This window comes from Danio rerio, chromosome 7 (genome assembly GCF_052040795.2).
Source record: "Danio rerio strain M-AB ecotype USA chromosome 7, GRCz13ab, whole genome shotgun sequence".
Lineage (NCBI taxonomy): Eukaryota > Metazoa > Chordata > Actinopteri > Cypriniformes > Danionidae > Danio > Danio rerio.
In genome coordinates this window covers 2904188-2921327 of record NC_141027.1, presented here as the reverse complement: position 1 = coordinate 2921327, position 17140 = coordinate 2904188, and the positions used below count along the sequence as shown (strand labels likewise).

The window sequence follows — 17140 nt, the reverse complement described above, 5'->3', positions numbered from 1 at the left end:
CAAACATCAAAAAGAAAGGTGCATAACCTGTAGTTTCGTGAATAGTTGCATTGTAAGCAAATGTGAGAGTTTGGATCTGTTGTGGCCATTGACATTTCTCTTTTAAAGGGAGCGATCGAAGCAAATTACCCAAGGTTCTGTTGAAGCGCTCCGTGCCACCATTGCCCATTGGGTGGTAAGCTGTTGTGTGAGATTTTGCGACACCAGCTAGACGAAGAAGCTCTGCTATGAGGTTACTCTCAAAATTCGTGCCCTGGTCAGAGTGTATGCGTTCTGGAAACCCGTAGATACAAAACACATTGTCCCAAAGCTTTTTTGCAACTTGCTTTGCTGTTTGATTAGCGCAAGGGAATGCATGAGCAAGCTTGGTGAAGTGGTCAGTAACTACGAGGACATCCACCAAACATTGTTTGCTATTTTCTGCTGACCAAAAATCTATGCACACCAACTCCATCGGGGCTGTGCTCTTGATATTCTCCAAAGGGGCACGAGCAGCAGGTTCTGGTGACTTTGCAAGGACACACCTTCGACAGCATTGAACATATTCTCTGATATTCTTTTCCATATCAGGCCAATAAAAGCGTTGTCTTGCAAGTGAAATAGTACGGTCCTGCCCTTGATGGCCTGCGAGATCATGGATACCAGACAGAGCTTTGTTCCTCAGACTATCAGGCAGTACATACTGTAATCTTTTCCTTTTAGTCAAAGGGTCTTTCGTCACTCTATATAACACATCATCTCTGACTTCCAACTTACTCCACTGCTTCAACAGTCTTATTACTTGAGCACTTGCACCATGCCTTTCTCTTCTTGATGGACGTCTCTGTCTAATCAAGAATGACAACACCTTGGATATAGTCAGATCTTCCTGTTGACTGTCCTTGAGCTCCTGGGCAGAGAGCACTGGTAAAGTCTCCTGACAACCCGATATCATCTGAACATGATGGACTAAATGAAAGGCTCTTGACTCTGCTCCGTCTGTCCAACTGCAGTGTGACTGACAAAGAGCTTTGACTTCATCCACGTTGTAGTCAACACTTTGCGAAAGACACTCCATGGGCTGATTTGGCTGAATATGGCTACTGACCCTGAAAACATCGTGAACGGAATCTTCGCCTATCCCACTGGCCTCCTGCATCAAGTAAGAATACGGCTCATTCAACAGTCTCCGTCCAATTGGCTCAACAAAAGGGTCGCGACTCAAGGTGTCCGCCACAACATTAGCTTTTCCGGGCAAATGTTTCAGGTCAAAAGTGTATGCCGCCAGTTTGGAAACCCATCTCAACTCATAAGCATCAAGTTTTGGCTTAGTCAGAATATATGTGAGAGGGTTATTATCCGTCCAGATGGTAAATTTGTGGCCTTTCAGCCAATGGCTGAACTTCTCACATACACTCCACTTTAGAGCCATAAATTCTAGTCTATGAGCAGGATATCTGCGCTGCGATGTACTGAGGGTCTTGCTTGCAAAAGCAATGGGTCTGGCTTGTAGTTCACCTTTTGGCACTTGGGACAATACAGCCCCTAGCCCGTCCAATGAAGCATCAACTGAAAGAATGAAGGGCTCATTATAGTCAGGATGTGCAAGCATGACACACTCCGGTAAAGCAGTCTTAAGTTTGTCAAAAGCGACCTGACACTCTGTAGTCCAATCTGCAGGGGTAAGTTTACGGTAAGTGCCTTGAAACTTCCTTTCCTTAGACAATTTTCCTCTTCTTTTCTGTCCAGCTGTAAGGCCGAAAAGAGGTTTAGAGATAGATGAGCAGTTTGGAATAAAGTGTTGGTAATAAAATACCATGCCAAGAAAAGACTTAATCCTTTTGACAGACGGTGTGCAGCCATCATTATCTATCAGATCATGAGCAGTCATCCTTGTGATGACCTCCACTTTTGCTGGATCAACTGACACACCTCCACTGTCAATGATATGGCCAAGGAATCTTACTTGACTTTGAAGTAGATGACATTTTTTAGGTGAAAGTTTCGGATTGTTCTCCCTCAGTCTATCAAACACTGTACGCAGCCTGGACAGAGCCTCACTTTCAGATGGTGCAAAAACAAGGAGATCATCAAGGTAACATAGAAGCTTTGAAAAGTTCAAGTCTCTGAAGATCCCAAGCATCATTCTCATGAAGGAGGCTGGACTATTACAAAGCCCCTGAGGCATTCGATTATATTCATGAAGGCCTAGCGGTGTAGTAAAAGCCGTATATTTTTTGTCCTCCTCACTCATTGGAATATTATAAAACCCTGACGTGAGGTCCATAGTGCTGAAGAAGCAGTTTCCTCCAAGCGCAGCCAGGCAGTCAGCCTGGTGAGGCAAGGGGTGTGCGTCTTTCATAGTTCTGGCATTTAACCACCTGAAGTCTGTGCAAATACGCAATCCACCATCCTTTTTCCACACCATCACTAATGGTGATGCGTACTCACTTGAAGACTTCCTGATGATACCTTTTTCTTCCATGTCAGTGAGAACTTGCCTTAATTTTTCATAGTGGGCAGGAGGTACTCGCCTATAAGGCAATCGAAAGGGTCGATTATCTGTCAGTCGTATTCGGTGCACATATCCAGTGGCTTCACCACAGTCCAATGGATGCTTGGAGAAGATGTCTTGGTAATCAGCTAGTAACTGGGTAAGTTGAGATTTACAATCATCACTTATCTGACTCCAGTTGACGTCAATTTCCTCAAGACCCAGGTTCAGCAGATTTTTATCAATGTGGTCAGCTGCACAGGAATTACATGAATCATCTGACTTGTTTTCCACTAGAGTAATGTGCAGTCCCTGAAAAATCTCAAAATCTTCAGATGCAATACACGGAAACACATCAGCCATTTTGCTGTTCCTCTTCAATGTGATCACTTTATTTGTCGGATTCATAACTGTCATAGGCACCAACCTGTCACCCCAAAGTGGTACAACAAGACGACCAACTAGAATGTCTCGAGGCATAGGTTTTGAATTGGTCGGCTCAACGATCACTGTGCTGCCTGGCGACATGGGCACATTAGATGGCAAACGGCCCAAGACCAAATGTTCATGCTTTGGTAAAAGTACCACCGCTTGAGTGAGTTTGACAGTGCCTATTTTGTCAGGAACAGTGTCTCCTTTCCAACGCTCAACACCCGTAAACATTGACAAGAACTGCTGAACGTCTTCATCAAACTTATTGTCAGGTCTAGAAGCAATGTCCCAATAATCATTGTTGTTCTTCAGCTCATGAATTGTTTATTGATATTGGAGTCCAGAATAAGATCATCACGCTGGCCAGGCACGACCAAGCAAGGTGCAACACACCGAGTGTCAAAGAACTGGATCTCAAAATCATAGAAACCATCAGGCTGGGTTTGCTGACCTCCACAGCCGATCAAGACAATCTTTTCTTCTGAATGCTTTTTTTCAGGCAAAATGCCTGCAGAACCAATTTTCTCCACAGCATGTTTACTGATTGTGCATGCCATAGAACCGGAATCAATCATTCATTAAGAATAACGTGGCCATTGACACGAACAGGAACATAGAAAAGGCTACTGAAGGCTTCGACTTTCTGACTAGATTGTACAACTATCTTGGTCCCTCTAGGAGCACTATTACAGTTTTTCTCATAGAGCTGGGCAAGATCGCATTCTTCATGAAGGTATTTAGTATCCATACCCACATCACCCCTTCCATAATGCGGGTTCAATAGTTTAACTGGTTAGGTGGTCTGCCAGCCCCATTTTCCAATTGATGCTGGTTACGATCAGCTCGCTGAGGGCAGTCCTTTTTCCAGTGTCCAGGACTTAAACACTTCAGACATCTGTTATCCTGTCTACAATGTGACACCGTTGAATGATCCAAAGATCTACAAACCCTGCATGGTTTGCGGTAAGTCTGAAATTTTGTAACTTGATGATGTGGGCTAACTTGGAATTGGGTCTGTTGAGTGACAAGACGGTCCAATAGACTCACTAGACTTTTCATGCAAGCACTGTCACTGCCAGACTGCACCATAGGAGAAGGTGGAATGGACAAAGGAGAGTTAGAAGCAACTGTCTCAACAACATCAGGACTCTGAGTGCAAGCTCTATGTTTAGTTATATTCAAACTGCGTAAATTAGTGAAGGTCCTAGCTTTCCTCTCTTGCATATGTTCATCAAGTCTCTCCTGTATCTCACCAGCTGACCATTTCTCTGCTGATTTGAATTTGAAGACATTAGAAAGAGACTTATCTGGGCAATGCTTGATAAACATCATGCTGATTTCATGACTTGGATCAAAAACGCGCCGACCTTGTCTCTCCAGGCGTTCCTTGGCAACATCCATTGTGTTGTTCAGCCTGATCCAATACTCCATTGCATCTTCAGATGGCATCGGTAAAGTATTGTAAAAATCGGCTAGGGGCATACTAGAATAGGAGATGGTGCTGAAATGCTGTTTTAAAATGTCAAAGATCAAGCGAGGTTTACTGGTGCAGTCAGCAGATGTGTTATTACGCAATTTAATTTTCACTACATCACCTGCTTTCCCCATTAGCCTATCCAATATTTCTTGTGACTGCTCATCAATCGGAATAGCACGTTTTCTCAGATACAGGGACATAATATTTTCCTACTTTTGTACAGTTAGTTTATCTGAACCATCGCCCCTAAATATTGGTGGCTCTTTTACATCTGACTGCATCACTAGTTTGACATTAGACAGTGTCATCTCAGCTGGCTGTTCAGAATTACTACGGTTTGTACAGTTATCAGAACGTAGCTGAGCAGTAATAGACTGTCCTAATTTTTCAGCTATTTCACTGATGAGTGAACTCAAATCTGGATTTTGGTTAATCGGAGATGGCATGGCACGATCAACATATTTTGTAGAAGTCAGAACAGGTGTATCAAATGCTCTGCTAGTAGGCCCTGGCATCCTAGGTTCAGAAGGTATTCTGAAAAAACCCCTTCCCCTACCAAACTGGATACTTTGGTCAAACACCTCATTGTCCTTCATCTCTTCAGCAAAGCTATTAACGCCTTCTGCCATATTGCTGTATTGTACCAATTATTTATCTTCAAATTTAAATCAATAAATGAACTGAAATATTGTACTGAACAATGGCAATCAATAACAGTAACCAGTCAGCAAATGTATATTTCAAGAGTCTGAATTCAGTTCGAAAATGTCTTTTGTGAGAGAAAAAAAAATGTATATAGTCCACCTCACTTTATATAAAATAGTCCTTTTGTCTTTGAAAAGTACCTAAAACCAGTCCATGCAGCTTCCACGGCGAGCGAGCAGACGTCGGTCTTCAGATGGATCCTTAAAAGGTCACGGCACCATTGTAACAGGTCCCACACGAGTGGAATCCGTCCTGCGTTGTGTTGTTGTTTTTCAATAAAGGACTCCAAACCTCTTACCGCTTGGCACTGTCTTTATTTTCTGCACAAATGGAAAATGTGTTGAAAACATGCATTCTGTGATTGTGATCTTCATTAAACAACCGTTTAATGTCTCCATTAACCACAAGACAACCTTCTCTCAGCTCAGAAGGAAGTGAACTGCGATAGCGATTTCTTGAAAGAACATGTATTAAACTAATCTGCTTAACATAAGACTAAATTAATATTAATGACATGAAATCACAAAAACTACCAACAATACAAAAACATACCTGCACAAATGGAAAATGTGTTGAAAACATGCATTCTGTGATTGTGTTATCTTCATTAAACAACCTGTTGGCACACGAGGAGTAATTACAGCATGCTAATATGTGCTAATCTCACTCACAAATGCAAACGATCTCAATCACAACTATTTAGAACCACAGTTTCATATTTCCACATCACAGAGTATGTTTAGCGAAGCAACAAACATTTTAGATTTAAAATATACCATCAACCGTCAATAATATTACCGTCTAATGTCTCCATTAACCACGAGACAACCTTCTCTCAGCTCAGAAGGAAGTGAACTGAGAGAGCGATGAGCGCGCACACGAACGAGTATACACTCTTAAAGTGACAGTACACTTGAACAGGTCCTGAAAGTCACATACAAGCATAACCTCAAAACGATGAAATAATATATATAATAATATCAAATGAAGTAAATTAAAGTTATACTCAATAGAAAAAAGGATTTTGAGTGAAAATAATATTACCAAAATAACTCTGTTACAATTGGCAGAAGGTGATCAAGTGCTGGTGAGGAATTTGTGGTTGCGGAATAAACACAAACTCGCTGATAAATGGGAGTCCAGTGTTTATGAAGTTTTAAGGAAAATGGAAGATCTGCCTGTGTATACCGTACAGCCCATTGGTGGGGATGGTCCACAGAGAACTCTACACAGAGATCTTTTGCTCCCTTGTGGTGAGTTGTGTGAGCCTGAAGTTGAACAGAGTAAGCCCAAAGTACGACTCCCAAAGACAAGAAGTCAGTCTCAACCCCATGAGGAAAACTCTGACTCTGAGGATGACATATTGTTTTATCCCATTACATCATCCATTCTTCCCAAAGAAAGATTGGTCCAAAGATATGATACCCCAATGACAATGGAATCCTCAAAAACACGAGTTGCACAATTGACCCCCCAGCTTCAAGATCAACTGCCCAAAGACCCTATAAAGCTAACTGGAGAAACTGTATTGATGTCAAATGCTTCAGATGGGAAACTTTGTACTGATACGTTCAGGAGTGAATCAGATGTATGCAATGAGTACTCAGTTCCTACTGCTGATGGTGAAGAGGTGTCATCTGTCGTACTAGACAATGCAAGGACCGAAGATCTTGAGCAAGACAATGTTCAGGAAATGATGGTAACAAATAGTGAAGCAGACAAAGAGAATACTGCTCTGGCGAACACTCATTCTGACGATAAAGTAGTTGACACAAAAAGTTATGAGCAGGATTCCACTAGAATTGATACACCAGATAAAACACCAGACCCTATGCGCAGATCTGAGCAAACTCGAAGACCACCTGGTCGCTTTCACTACCCTGAATTAGGAAAACCCCTAATATCTTTTGCTCAGAGTCTATTAGAAAGCTTTAATGGGGCACTTAACACTATTAATGATTATGATATTTCCCCTGTTCATATAGTTTAGGGCAAATAGGTCAAGCATGAAGGGACTCATGCAGAGTAAAGAGGGGAGGGTGTAACCCCCATAGAAATGGGTTTACCAAACTGAGTTACCTATGGGTTCCTGTAGAGGGCGCTCCCCAACTTCTAGAGAGAAAGTCGGTTTTCCTTTCCTTTTGTGGACACAGTCAGTGAATGTTCCTGAACATGCACGCGGGAGAGCTTTGAGTTTATATAAACCAGTGAATTGTGCTGTATTTTCGTTTATTATAATTTAGAAGTTAATCTTTACTCCAAGCATCACTTGAAACATCGACTGAACTACACTTTTGATGATTTTGATCTTTCTCCGGTGAGTGAGCAATCGTTAGCAGGTTACTTTTGTTAATCATTAACTGGAGCTAAGCAGAAGTTTTCGTTGTTAAATGAATGCAATCTATTTTAAAAAACCAATCGGGGAGGGGAGGAATTTGATAATATAGTACTTAAATCATTCTTGGTATAAGAGTTATGAGATATTTAGATGTTGTTATGATTGTTTGCATTGAAGATATTGTGTTTGCATCTGTTAAGAGCTAAGTATGACTAGTTTAAGCTATGTGCATATTGTACGCTGTGTGTAACTAAATACTAATGTCTAAATATTCATATAAAAACGAAATAATATAATTAAATTAAGTGTATAATTGGGTAATTTCATCCAACCTTAATTTATAACAAAGAAAAGATATGTTATAAAGAATATAAAAGAGGGAACAACTATGTAATGCTATTTACACTCATAATGTGTGTTATGTAATGCAATTCATTTTGAAACATGTTTGAGAAATTGTTTAGTGCATCCCAAGTATATCTGTGGATATTGGTTACACTACATTAAGAACTGAACCTTTGTTTTTTCTACACTGTGTAGATTGTTTTTTTTTTTCTGTTGAGAATTAAGATGGAACAAAAGATGGCGAGCCCAGCCCAGTGAGGTAACGATCATGAAAGTGGTGTGGCCAGCCGCGAGATCTGTTACAGTGTGAGCAGATCAGCTGAATTGTTCGTTAATCCAGCCGATAAGGAGATTCCTCTATTTCATTGGTACCGGTAGGAATATTCCATTTATTCAACGCACCTACATCCGAGGAGCGGAAGCATTCACGTGAACTTTTGTGTTGGGACCTGACTGTTGGACTGTTTGGTTCGTAAACCACATTGAGGAACTGAAATTGAACTTTAACTCAATTACGTACAGGAGCATCCGTCTAAAAAAAAGCACATCGACCAAACGAGTGTATTGACTTACATTGGGTTATTTCATTTAATTTGGAGGCTTTTTCATGTTTTTCTTTCAACTCATTTATTTTATTTTATATCCTTATTGGAGTACTCCATTGATGTTTAAATTGTTTATTGTGAGTTTTCTGCAATAAATCAGTTAATTGTTCAATTCCCTCATCCTTCATTGAGCTACTCCTGTGGAACCTAGATATATTGTGGTACTAATAGGGCTGGTCCAAATCTAAAAGTGCTACACTATTTATAAATCTTTTAAAGACAAGATTCGCGTGATAAGAAGATTCATAAGAACTCACCCTTCAAGCCCGTCCACAAATCCATAAGTAAATCACTGCAAAGATCCAGGCAATCTAATCCGTAAACATTAGTCCACGACATATTGATACGTCGATGAATCGCGCTGTTATCATCCAAACTAGCCGCTGGTGTGCCGCAGTGTCTTCACACAAACACTGGTAAACAAACTTGGCCTCCGATCTTGATTGACGCCCCATCGAGCCAATAGCTGAAGGAGCAGGGCCCTCATCCAATGTGCTTTTAAAACTCGATATGGTTCCGCCCTCTCAACAGTTCATGAATGAACCCAGCCATAAAAGACCCGTGAATGAACTGAGACGGACATGCTTGCGAATTAAGTTAAGATTAAGAAGTTAAGATACCTAACATGTATTTAAACAAATTAAGTAAAGCCCATAACAAACATTCCATTCATACAGTTTCCACTAAGTAGTGAATTAATTTAAGCGTTTGATGTTGGGATTTGATATAATAAATAAATAAATTGACAAATTAATAATAAATGAATGAATAAATAATAATAATAATAATAAAATAAAAATAAAAACCTCTGCCAGATCTGATAGCATTTATCTTCTGAAAAGACTATTACCCAACCAGTAAGAATTCAACACAAAAGTCCAATCGTGATACGCCAATGACCCATACTTGCATATACAGTGCCATATGTAACTTATAATGGCACGCCGGCTGGAGGTGAAAATGGTAAAGAAACTAACTTCTCGCTTGACTGCATGAATAGGACATTTAAATAAATCTTCAAGAAGAACTTCTAGGACCACCAGACAAGCTACACCCCAAATCCCCAGCTCTGCATCCACCTGCTATCCTGTGGGGAAACAAATGCCTACCTCTATCATCCTCGCACACTGCGACAACGAAGCTCACAATTGTCCATGCTCTTATTAACACGCCTTGCATAGATATCAGCTAAAACTATTTTGTCATGTCTGCTATACATGTATCATGTTGTAAGATTTAATTTCTGATTTTCTCTCGTTTCTCATTCCAGAGATTAGGACAGCCGGCCCAGAAGCTGACCTTTATCCAACCTATTACACTCCACATTCATTCTAAATGCAATCACAATCTACACAAGGATGCATTTCCAATCATACAGCCCACATCCACAATGCCATATTCACACTAGTCTTTGGGTTTTGAGATTCTCTGAATTAACATCAGTTTCAATCCCACAATCCACCATATCTGATCTGACTGAAGGAACTCTATCTCTCTCCATTAAGCAAGCAAACCGATTAATTCGGCAAAGCACGTTCTATATACATTTTTGACATCCTTTCCCCCACTCACACAATTCAAATGTTTTAAAAGTGTTACTAAGTATAAGCACAACTTGAACTATCCCATACACCCATTCATTTTCACTCACCACATCTCTGACTTATTTAGGGGTTGCCTAAATTTTTCTATTACTGCATCAGGGATGCTCTAAGCAAGCTCTATACACTTACAAGTCCAATAACACTCTTCACACTGCCCTGCACTAATACAGCAGTAAATGCTTCTGCAGGAGCACACATTACCTCCATACTGACCTTCTGCAGCAGCAGAAATGCTCCACTGTGCCATACTCACCATTGCACCTGTAGCTAAGCCCTTATTCACTTCCTCTCTACATATCACTACTGACAGTATTTAATGTTCTTGCGAGAGCATCCATAACTCTCCAATACCAATCACTACTGCACTTATCCAATAGCAGAAGCACTACAACCGCAGTGACACTCTACCTGAGCCCCTACTAACTTTCATCTCCACACATCACTTCTGATATTTAATATTTTTGTGGGAGCACCCATAATGCTCCAATACTGACTACCACCGTACCTGCAACAGCAGAGATGCTCAGCCAAGCCTTATTCTCCCTCTGCACCACTGTCACAGCGCAGCTCCTTTCCTTCCCACTCCCCAACACTGCACAGCAGTTATACATTTTCGGGAAAGCGTACCCGCCTCCCGACATTGACTTCCACCACACCTCTCCAACAGCAGAGAAGCTGCCGAGCTTCTTTTCCCCTCCGCTCCACTGTCGCAGCAGTGACACTCTGCCTGAGCTCACATACACTTCCATTTAACATACCACTATTGACACTTCACAACAGTTTAAACGCCTCCATAGAAGTGTTTACTCGTTATTATCGTCTAGCTCAATTACATGTAACAGCCTCAGCATGATGCATGTATACATTTGGAGAGGATATCAATTCATCCTTACTGCTTGCACTCACGACTTCCACTATCTTGAATACAAGGACAGAAATTTAATTCTACTATCTCTTCCTTCTAGTGTTGAGTTCTTCCGCTACTCTCATCTCTTCAGCCTAAGTATCACCATTCAAGGCCTGACTCCCCCGGAGTCAATCAATTACCCCAATCCCCCACCCCCCCCACCCCCTCCAGAATCGACAACTTTCTTGTTTTCTAGCGTTGAGTTCCTCCGCATCTTTTATTCTGTGTTCTAAAGCGTTGAGTTCCTCTGCACCTCCTTTCCTTCCTTCAAGCGTCGAATGCTTCCACTCTTTCCTCCATCCCCTCCCTTTCCCATCCTCCTCAATATCTTTTACTCCCTACCCCCTTTCCAGCGTCGAGTTTCTCCGCTTGTTTTCTTTTTCAGCGTCGAGTTGCTCTGCTACTATCACTTCCTTCTAGTGTTGAGTATTCCGCTACTCTTACCTTTCCAGTCTAAGCTTAGACTCCCCCAGAGTCCTGCCCAGCCCACCTCCTATGGGAGTCGCCACCACCCCCTCCCCATTTAGATTCCTGTAGGAGCCTAATCTTTCAGCTCTAACTCCCACGGAGTTACCCCAAGAGCTACGACTCCCACGGAGTCCCCCCTCCCCTTTCTCTCTCGCCCCGGCCAAATACGCATTTTTCCTACCTTCTAGCGTTGAGTTCCTCCGCATCTCCTGTCCTATATTCCCTAGCATTGAGTTCCTCCGCTTCTCTTTCTCTTCCTTCCAGCGTTGAATGCTTCCGCTCTTTCCTCTCCCCCCTCTCACAACTTCTCTCCTCTCCCCACCCTTAACTCCCAATCCCCCTTTCAGCGTTGAGTTTCTCCGCTACTTTCTTTCTTCAGCGTTAAGTTTCTCCGCTACTTTACTATTTTCAGCGTTGAGTTCCTCCGCTACTCTTTCTATATTTCAAAAACCCCACTCACCAATCTGACTCCCAAGGAGTCTTCCCACGCTCTGACTCCCCCAGAGTCCCGCTCAGCCCACCACCTACAGGAGTCTCCACCTCTCCCTCCCTTCCCAGACTCCTGTAGTAGTCCAATCCTACAGCTCTAACTCTCACGGAGTTGACCCAGAGCTCTGATCCCCATAGGTTTCTTTTCTTTACCTTTCCAGCGTCGAGTTTCTCCACATCTCATGTTCTCTTCTTCCCAGCGTTGAGTTTCTCCGCATCCTCTTTACTCCCTTTCAGCGTCGAATGCTTCCGCTCTTCTCTCCACCCCCTCTACAACCCCTCTCCCCTTCCCACTACATTCCCCTTTCCCAGTGTTGAGTTCCTCCGCTACTTTTCTTCTTTCAGCGTTGAGTTACTCCGGTACTTTCCTATTTCTAGCACCAAATCCCTCTGCTACTCTCCTTTCGTCCGTTAGGCTCCCCAACCATGCCTCCCCGAACCCGACTCCAACGGAGTCCCCAGCCTCTCCTAAAAATCAGTTTCAACTTTTCTCCTGCAGTAACCTATCTCACTTCAATTTACATTCAGCAGCCGGATATGGCACTGACCTCTCGCCTTTTGGGGGGCACTTCAATACGCGGCTGCTGTCCCGAGCTGAAAACCTTTGCCTTTGGGGAGTTCTCGAGACCTACCTGACCTCGAATTCCCCTCTCGCCCTTCTAACAGGAGGGAGCCCCGGGCTCGAGGATATTACGAGCTTAGGGCTCTCTCCCGGGACAGTATGCCAAATACGCTTTATTGATTATCAGCTAAGTGTGAACTCTTGAAGTGTGGTTTATTCATAAACTAATTTTGAGAGGATCACGTGCTTATAATCAACACGGCTGGCTCCTTGTTAGCTCCGTAATCAGCCCTATTAGATGATTACGGAAGCATTTTAAATAACCTGAGTTTTCCACTCCAGTTATCTTTGTCTTGAAGCCCCCCCCCCCTTTCCACCCCTATATCCTCCCACTTTTTCTGATCGGGCGACACGGTGGCCCAGTGACTAGCACTGTTGCCTCACAGCAAGAACACCGCCAGTCCAACCCATCGGGCCGGTTGGTGTTTCTGTGTGGAGTTTGCATGTTCTCCCCGTGTTCGCGTGGGTTTTCCCCGGGTTCCCCGGTTTCATCCCACCATCCAAAAACATAAACCATAGCTAATCGACTAAAACAAATTATCACCCAATACAACCCGAGTTTACACTTCTCACGGTGACAAGCAGGGGAGTTCTCGAGACCTACCTGACCTCGAATTCCCCTCTCTCCCTTCTAACGGGAGGGAGCCCCGGGCTCGAGGATATTACGAGCTCAGGGCTCTCTCCCAGGACAGCATGCCAAATACGCTTTATTGATTATCAGCTTAGTGTGAACTCTTGAATTGTAACTTTAGGTGGTTTCTGAAACAAAATGTGTCAGTGTTATTTTCATTCTCTCGTCTTCAGCGCTATACATTTTATCTGATACAATGATTGAATTACCTTCCCAATACAAAAGGAACTGACAAAATAGAATCTAATTTACCTGTAGTGTGTCAGTTCAACACACGATAAACTGCATGCAAATGGGAGTGAGATGATTAGTGAAGCAAGTGATTTATTTCATAAAAACTTTCTTACATTCTTCCTGGAGGTTCCTGCTTTCTGTTGTGTGGTGTTAGAGGGTTGACTGATGCCATTGCTGCTGTGCTAAAAGGAAACAATGAGTGAATAAGTAAATATTTTTATAAGAGTCACAGTTTATTATTTAAATAACAATTCAGAGGTTCATGATCATAATTGTTTTTTTAAAGGAGTTGTGGCATAAGAGATCTAAGTTTCCTTAGTTACTTGAAATATAAGTTGTTAGTTTGCATCTGTGATTTTTTTGTGGAATAAAACCAAAGGAAAAAAAAAAAACTTTGTGTCACATGTTATAGATTTTAGGAATAATAACAATAAGAATGTAGTTCTGATTTTAAACATGGTTTATTTATAATTATAGTGCCTATTTGAAAATAAGTTATAAACCTCTTTTACCCTGCAGAGAACCACTTTATCATTCTTTTGTGGAGTATTTGTCACCGAATTATTGACACATTCTTATTAAATGACAATTTATTTACATTATGGGATGTTTTTTTACAAGTTGTTTACATTTTAATACTTTTTATTTAACGAAAACAAATGTTAAACACATACTGTTTGCTATATGGAATTCAAAAACTTTAAAGCTCAATATTTCAAAATCATTCAGAACACAGAGAGAACCTTATAATTCTAATGTGACGAACATCAAAAAACTGGTTCAACAAACTGAGGTAGACTAAACACGTTTATCTCTAGATGAGTGTAGTCTAGGGATTTTTATGCTACGACAGTACGTTGGGTAAGGATGCCACTCTCAAGGGGGAATGGCGCTTAAGCCACTATCTTCCCTACCGGGGAGACCTTTGACAATTTGGAATAGCCCAACACAATCTCACGGCAATTCTGAACTTTTTCATTTAGTGGCTCATTCGTATGAATTTTTGTACGATCTTATTAGTTCAACTTAGTACGATTTGCTCATGACCCAATGATGGTTGGGGTTAGCGGTGCGGTTGAGTGAGCCCTAACTTAGGGGGTGCACTACATAAACAAGAAGATGCCCTCAATGAGGAGCAGGCAGAGCGGATAAGGCCAGTGGTTGATGATATGATCTATTGCACTAGTCTGCTTTTTCACTGCCTGGGTGCAATGTCCCTGACAGAGTCGCTAAATATGCTTGCCTGGGATATGGGGATTTCAGGAAAGTGAGCTGTTAAGACCATGAGTATGGCCATCGCTCTTTCCAGAGCACCAGTGGCTGACTTGGTGGTCACGAGAGCATATTCAGTCACTGTTGCTTTTATTTCTTTTTGTCATTTAATTTTTATTTGCTGATTATTTTATTAATTTGATGATGCCTGTTGTGTTCACTTGTAATTCAGCACTGTGACTTTTATGTTGAAATAAGAAAACTTTAATGTAAAGGTTTTATAAAAAGGAATTGAGGCAAGTAGTAAGTGAAGTAAACAGAATGTTGAATGCCACGATTCATGTCTCGTCTGATTTATTGCTGTACAAATATCACAAATTGGCGATGAAGATTACGTTTAGTTTTCGCTATATGAGTCACCAAGATGGCTGTTAACAAAGATGCAGATTGTGCACAGCATATTTTGTGCCAAAAACCAACATAGTAGTGGAACATCATGCCTTCCGTAGATGTTGCCAGATGCCTCATGAGACTGCTACACGATACAGAGCTTTGCGAGAACTCGTAGTGTCGTGTGATTTCGGTGCCTGTGCTGATGAAATGATACAAGACCAGTTGGTGAAAAATGCGCTTAGCCCACGCATGCGCGAGAGGCTTCTTAATAAAACTTATCTTACATTGGACAAAGCTGTCACAATAGAGAGTCAGATTGAATCTGCAGCCTGTAACAAGGTCCTGTTTTTGCTGTGGCTCAGAGACCCACTTAGCTAATGCTGCAATCTGTCCTGCTGCAGCTGCAACATGCAGAAAGTGCAAAAAGACTGGACATTATGCTAAAGTGTGCCGATCCATTTAGACAAATACATGGGAGTTTAAAAAAATTGAAATACCAGAAGTTACAGTCCTGTACACAGAAAATTCAGATCATTCACCAAATTTTATGAGTAAAGTAACTATATCCATTTCTGCTGTTCATACCTGTGTGGTGAACTTGGTAGTTGACACCGGGTCTTCTGTGTCCATCTTACCCCACAGCACTTATGCACGCCATTTCAATCATGTGCCACTGTCACAGCCAACAGCTAAGCTCGTGACTTACTCAAAAGCTCACATTCCAGTCATTGGGTGCTTTTCAGCAAATGTTTCATTACAAGAACATACAGTTCAGTTATTTTTTACATTGAGGAAAAAGCCACACTGATGTGTAAGGAGCTCATGTTTGCACTGCATGTGAGGATGGAGAATTATCAAGCGCTGTCTTTTGATGCAATTCCTGACATTACACCTCCAGTGCCAGTGTTTCAATGCACTGTTGTGGATTTAAAATATTTTGGATGTGCTAGGAACTTGGCTGCTCATGATAAAACCCTGCAAGCAGTCTTACAACGCCTTGAGGCTGCTGGTCTGCAACTAAATAAAGACAAATGTTGTTTCCGACAAACCAGCCTACTGTTTCTAGGGCATACAGTGTCGGATGAGGCCTTCGTCCTGATGAGTCACGAGTGCAATACTCAATGCACCTGCACCCTCAGATGCTGTTATTTTGCACAAGCTCCAAGCTCCACAAGCTCCACGGGATTCAGCTGGTCAGATGACGCTGAACTAAGTTTGACCAAGGTTAAGCAGCTGCTGGCAAACAGCCCTTCCTTGGTATTATTTGACCCCAGTTTGCACACCATTTTCTCCACAGATGCTTCTGATTACGGTCTGGGTGCTATTCTGTCCCAGGTCAGTTCAGATGGGATTGAACATACTGTAGTTTTCGCATTGTGCACCCTGTCTGCTGCTGAGTGAAAATACGCTACTGTTAAAAAGGAAGCTCTAGCATGTGTGTGGGCCATTGAGAAGTGGCGTACCTATCTATGGGGTCGTCACTTTATGGACAGACAAATGCTGTGCTGTCTTGCCATGTATGCCAACTCAATGACAAAACTGTGAAGTCACAGCCTGAACCTCTTCAGCCTGTACCGCTACCAGATGGACCATGGCAGAAGGTAGCTGTGGATATAGTCGGGCCATTTGAAACCGCTGCACCTGACTGCAGATTTGCTATTACATTGACTGATTATTACAGCAAATGAGCTGAAGTATCGTTCACTTACACCATCACTACAGATGCAGTGATTTCGTTTCTGTCATCCATATTCAGTTGCCATGGCAATCTATTGAGCATAGTTACTGGTAATGGTGTTCAGTTTGTGTCTGCTTCCTTTGCTGCTTTTCTGGAACAACGGAATATATGCCACTGCCGTTCTTGTCTCTACTACCCTGCAGCTAATGGTGCTGTAGAGAGGTTCAACCGCTTTCTCAAACACACCATACAAATAGCCATTCAACAGCATCAACCATTAGTGGTGTAACAATTTATCGTTGTACGATTTATTGCGATGCAAAAATGTCACAATATGCATCGTGGCGTTATGACGATTTGATTACGATATGACGTCCGTTTTCTCTTATTAGTTGAGCTGTTTGCACGTGAGCTACGTTCCACCTGCTGTCGCAAGTGAGTTCAGATTGCAGCAGCAGTAATGTTAGCAGACCAAGATGAGTGGAGTTGAAATACAGGATCAGAATCAGACGTCTGGCAACATTTCG

General features: G+C 42.0%; 1 protein-coding gene across 2 annotated transcripts in view; it reads right to left on the bottom strand.

Annotated features, from left to right (window-relative positions):
* LOC147842916 (uncharacterized) overlaps nucleotides 1–17140 on the bottom strand; it is a 67950-nt gene that overhangs the window by 29126 nt on the left and 21684 nt on the right. For both annotated transcript variants that reach the window (XM_087260282.1, XM_087260281.1), the window contains one exon: nucleotides 13444–13512. In XM_087260282.1, the coding sequence (XP_087116408.1) occupies nucleotides 13444–13502 (59 nt within the window). In that variant the 5' untranslated portion in view covers nucleotides 13503–13512. The remainder of the gene's footprint in view (nucleotides 1–13443; nucleotides 13513–17140) is intronic.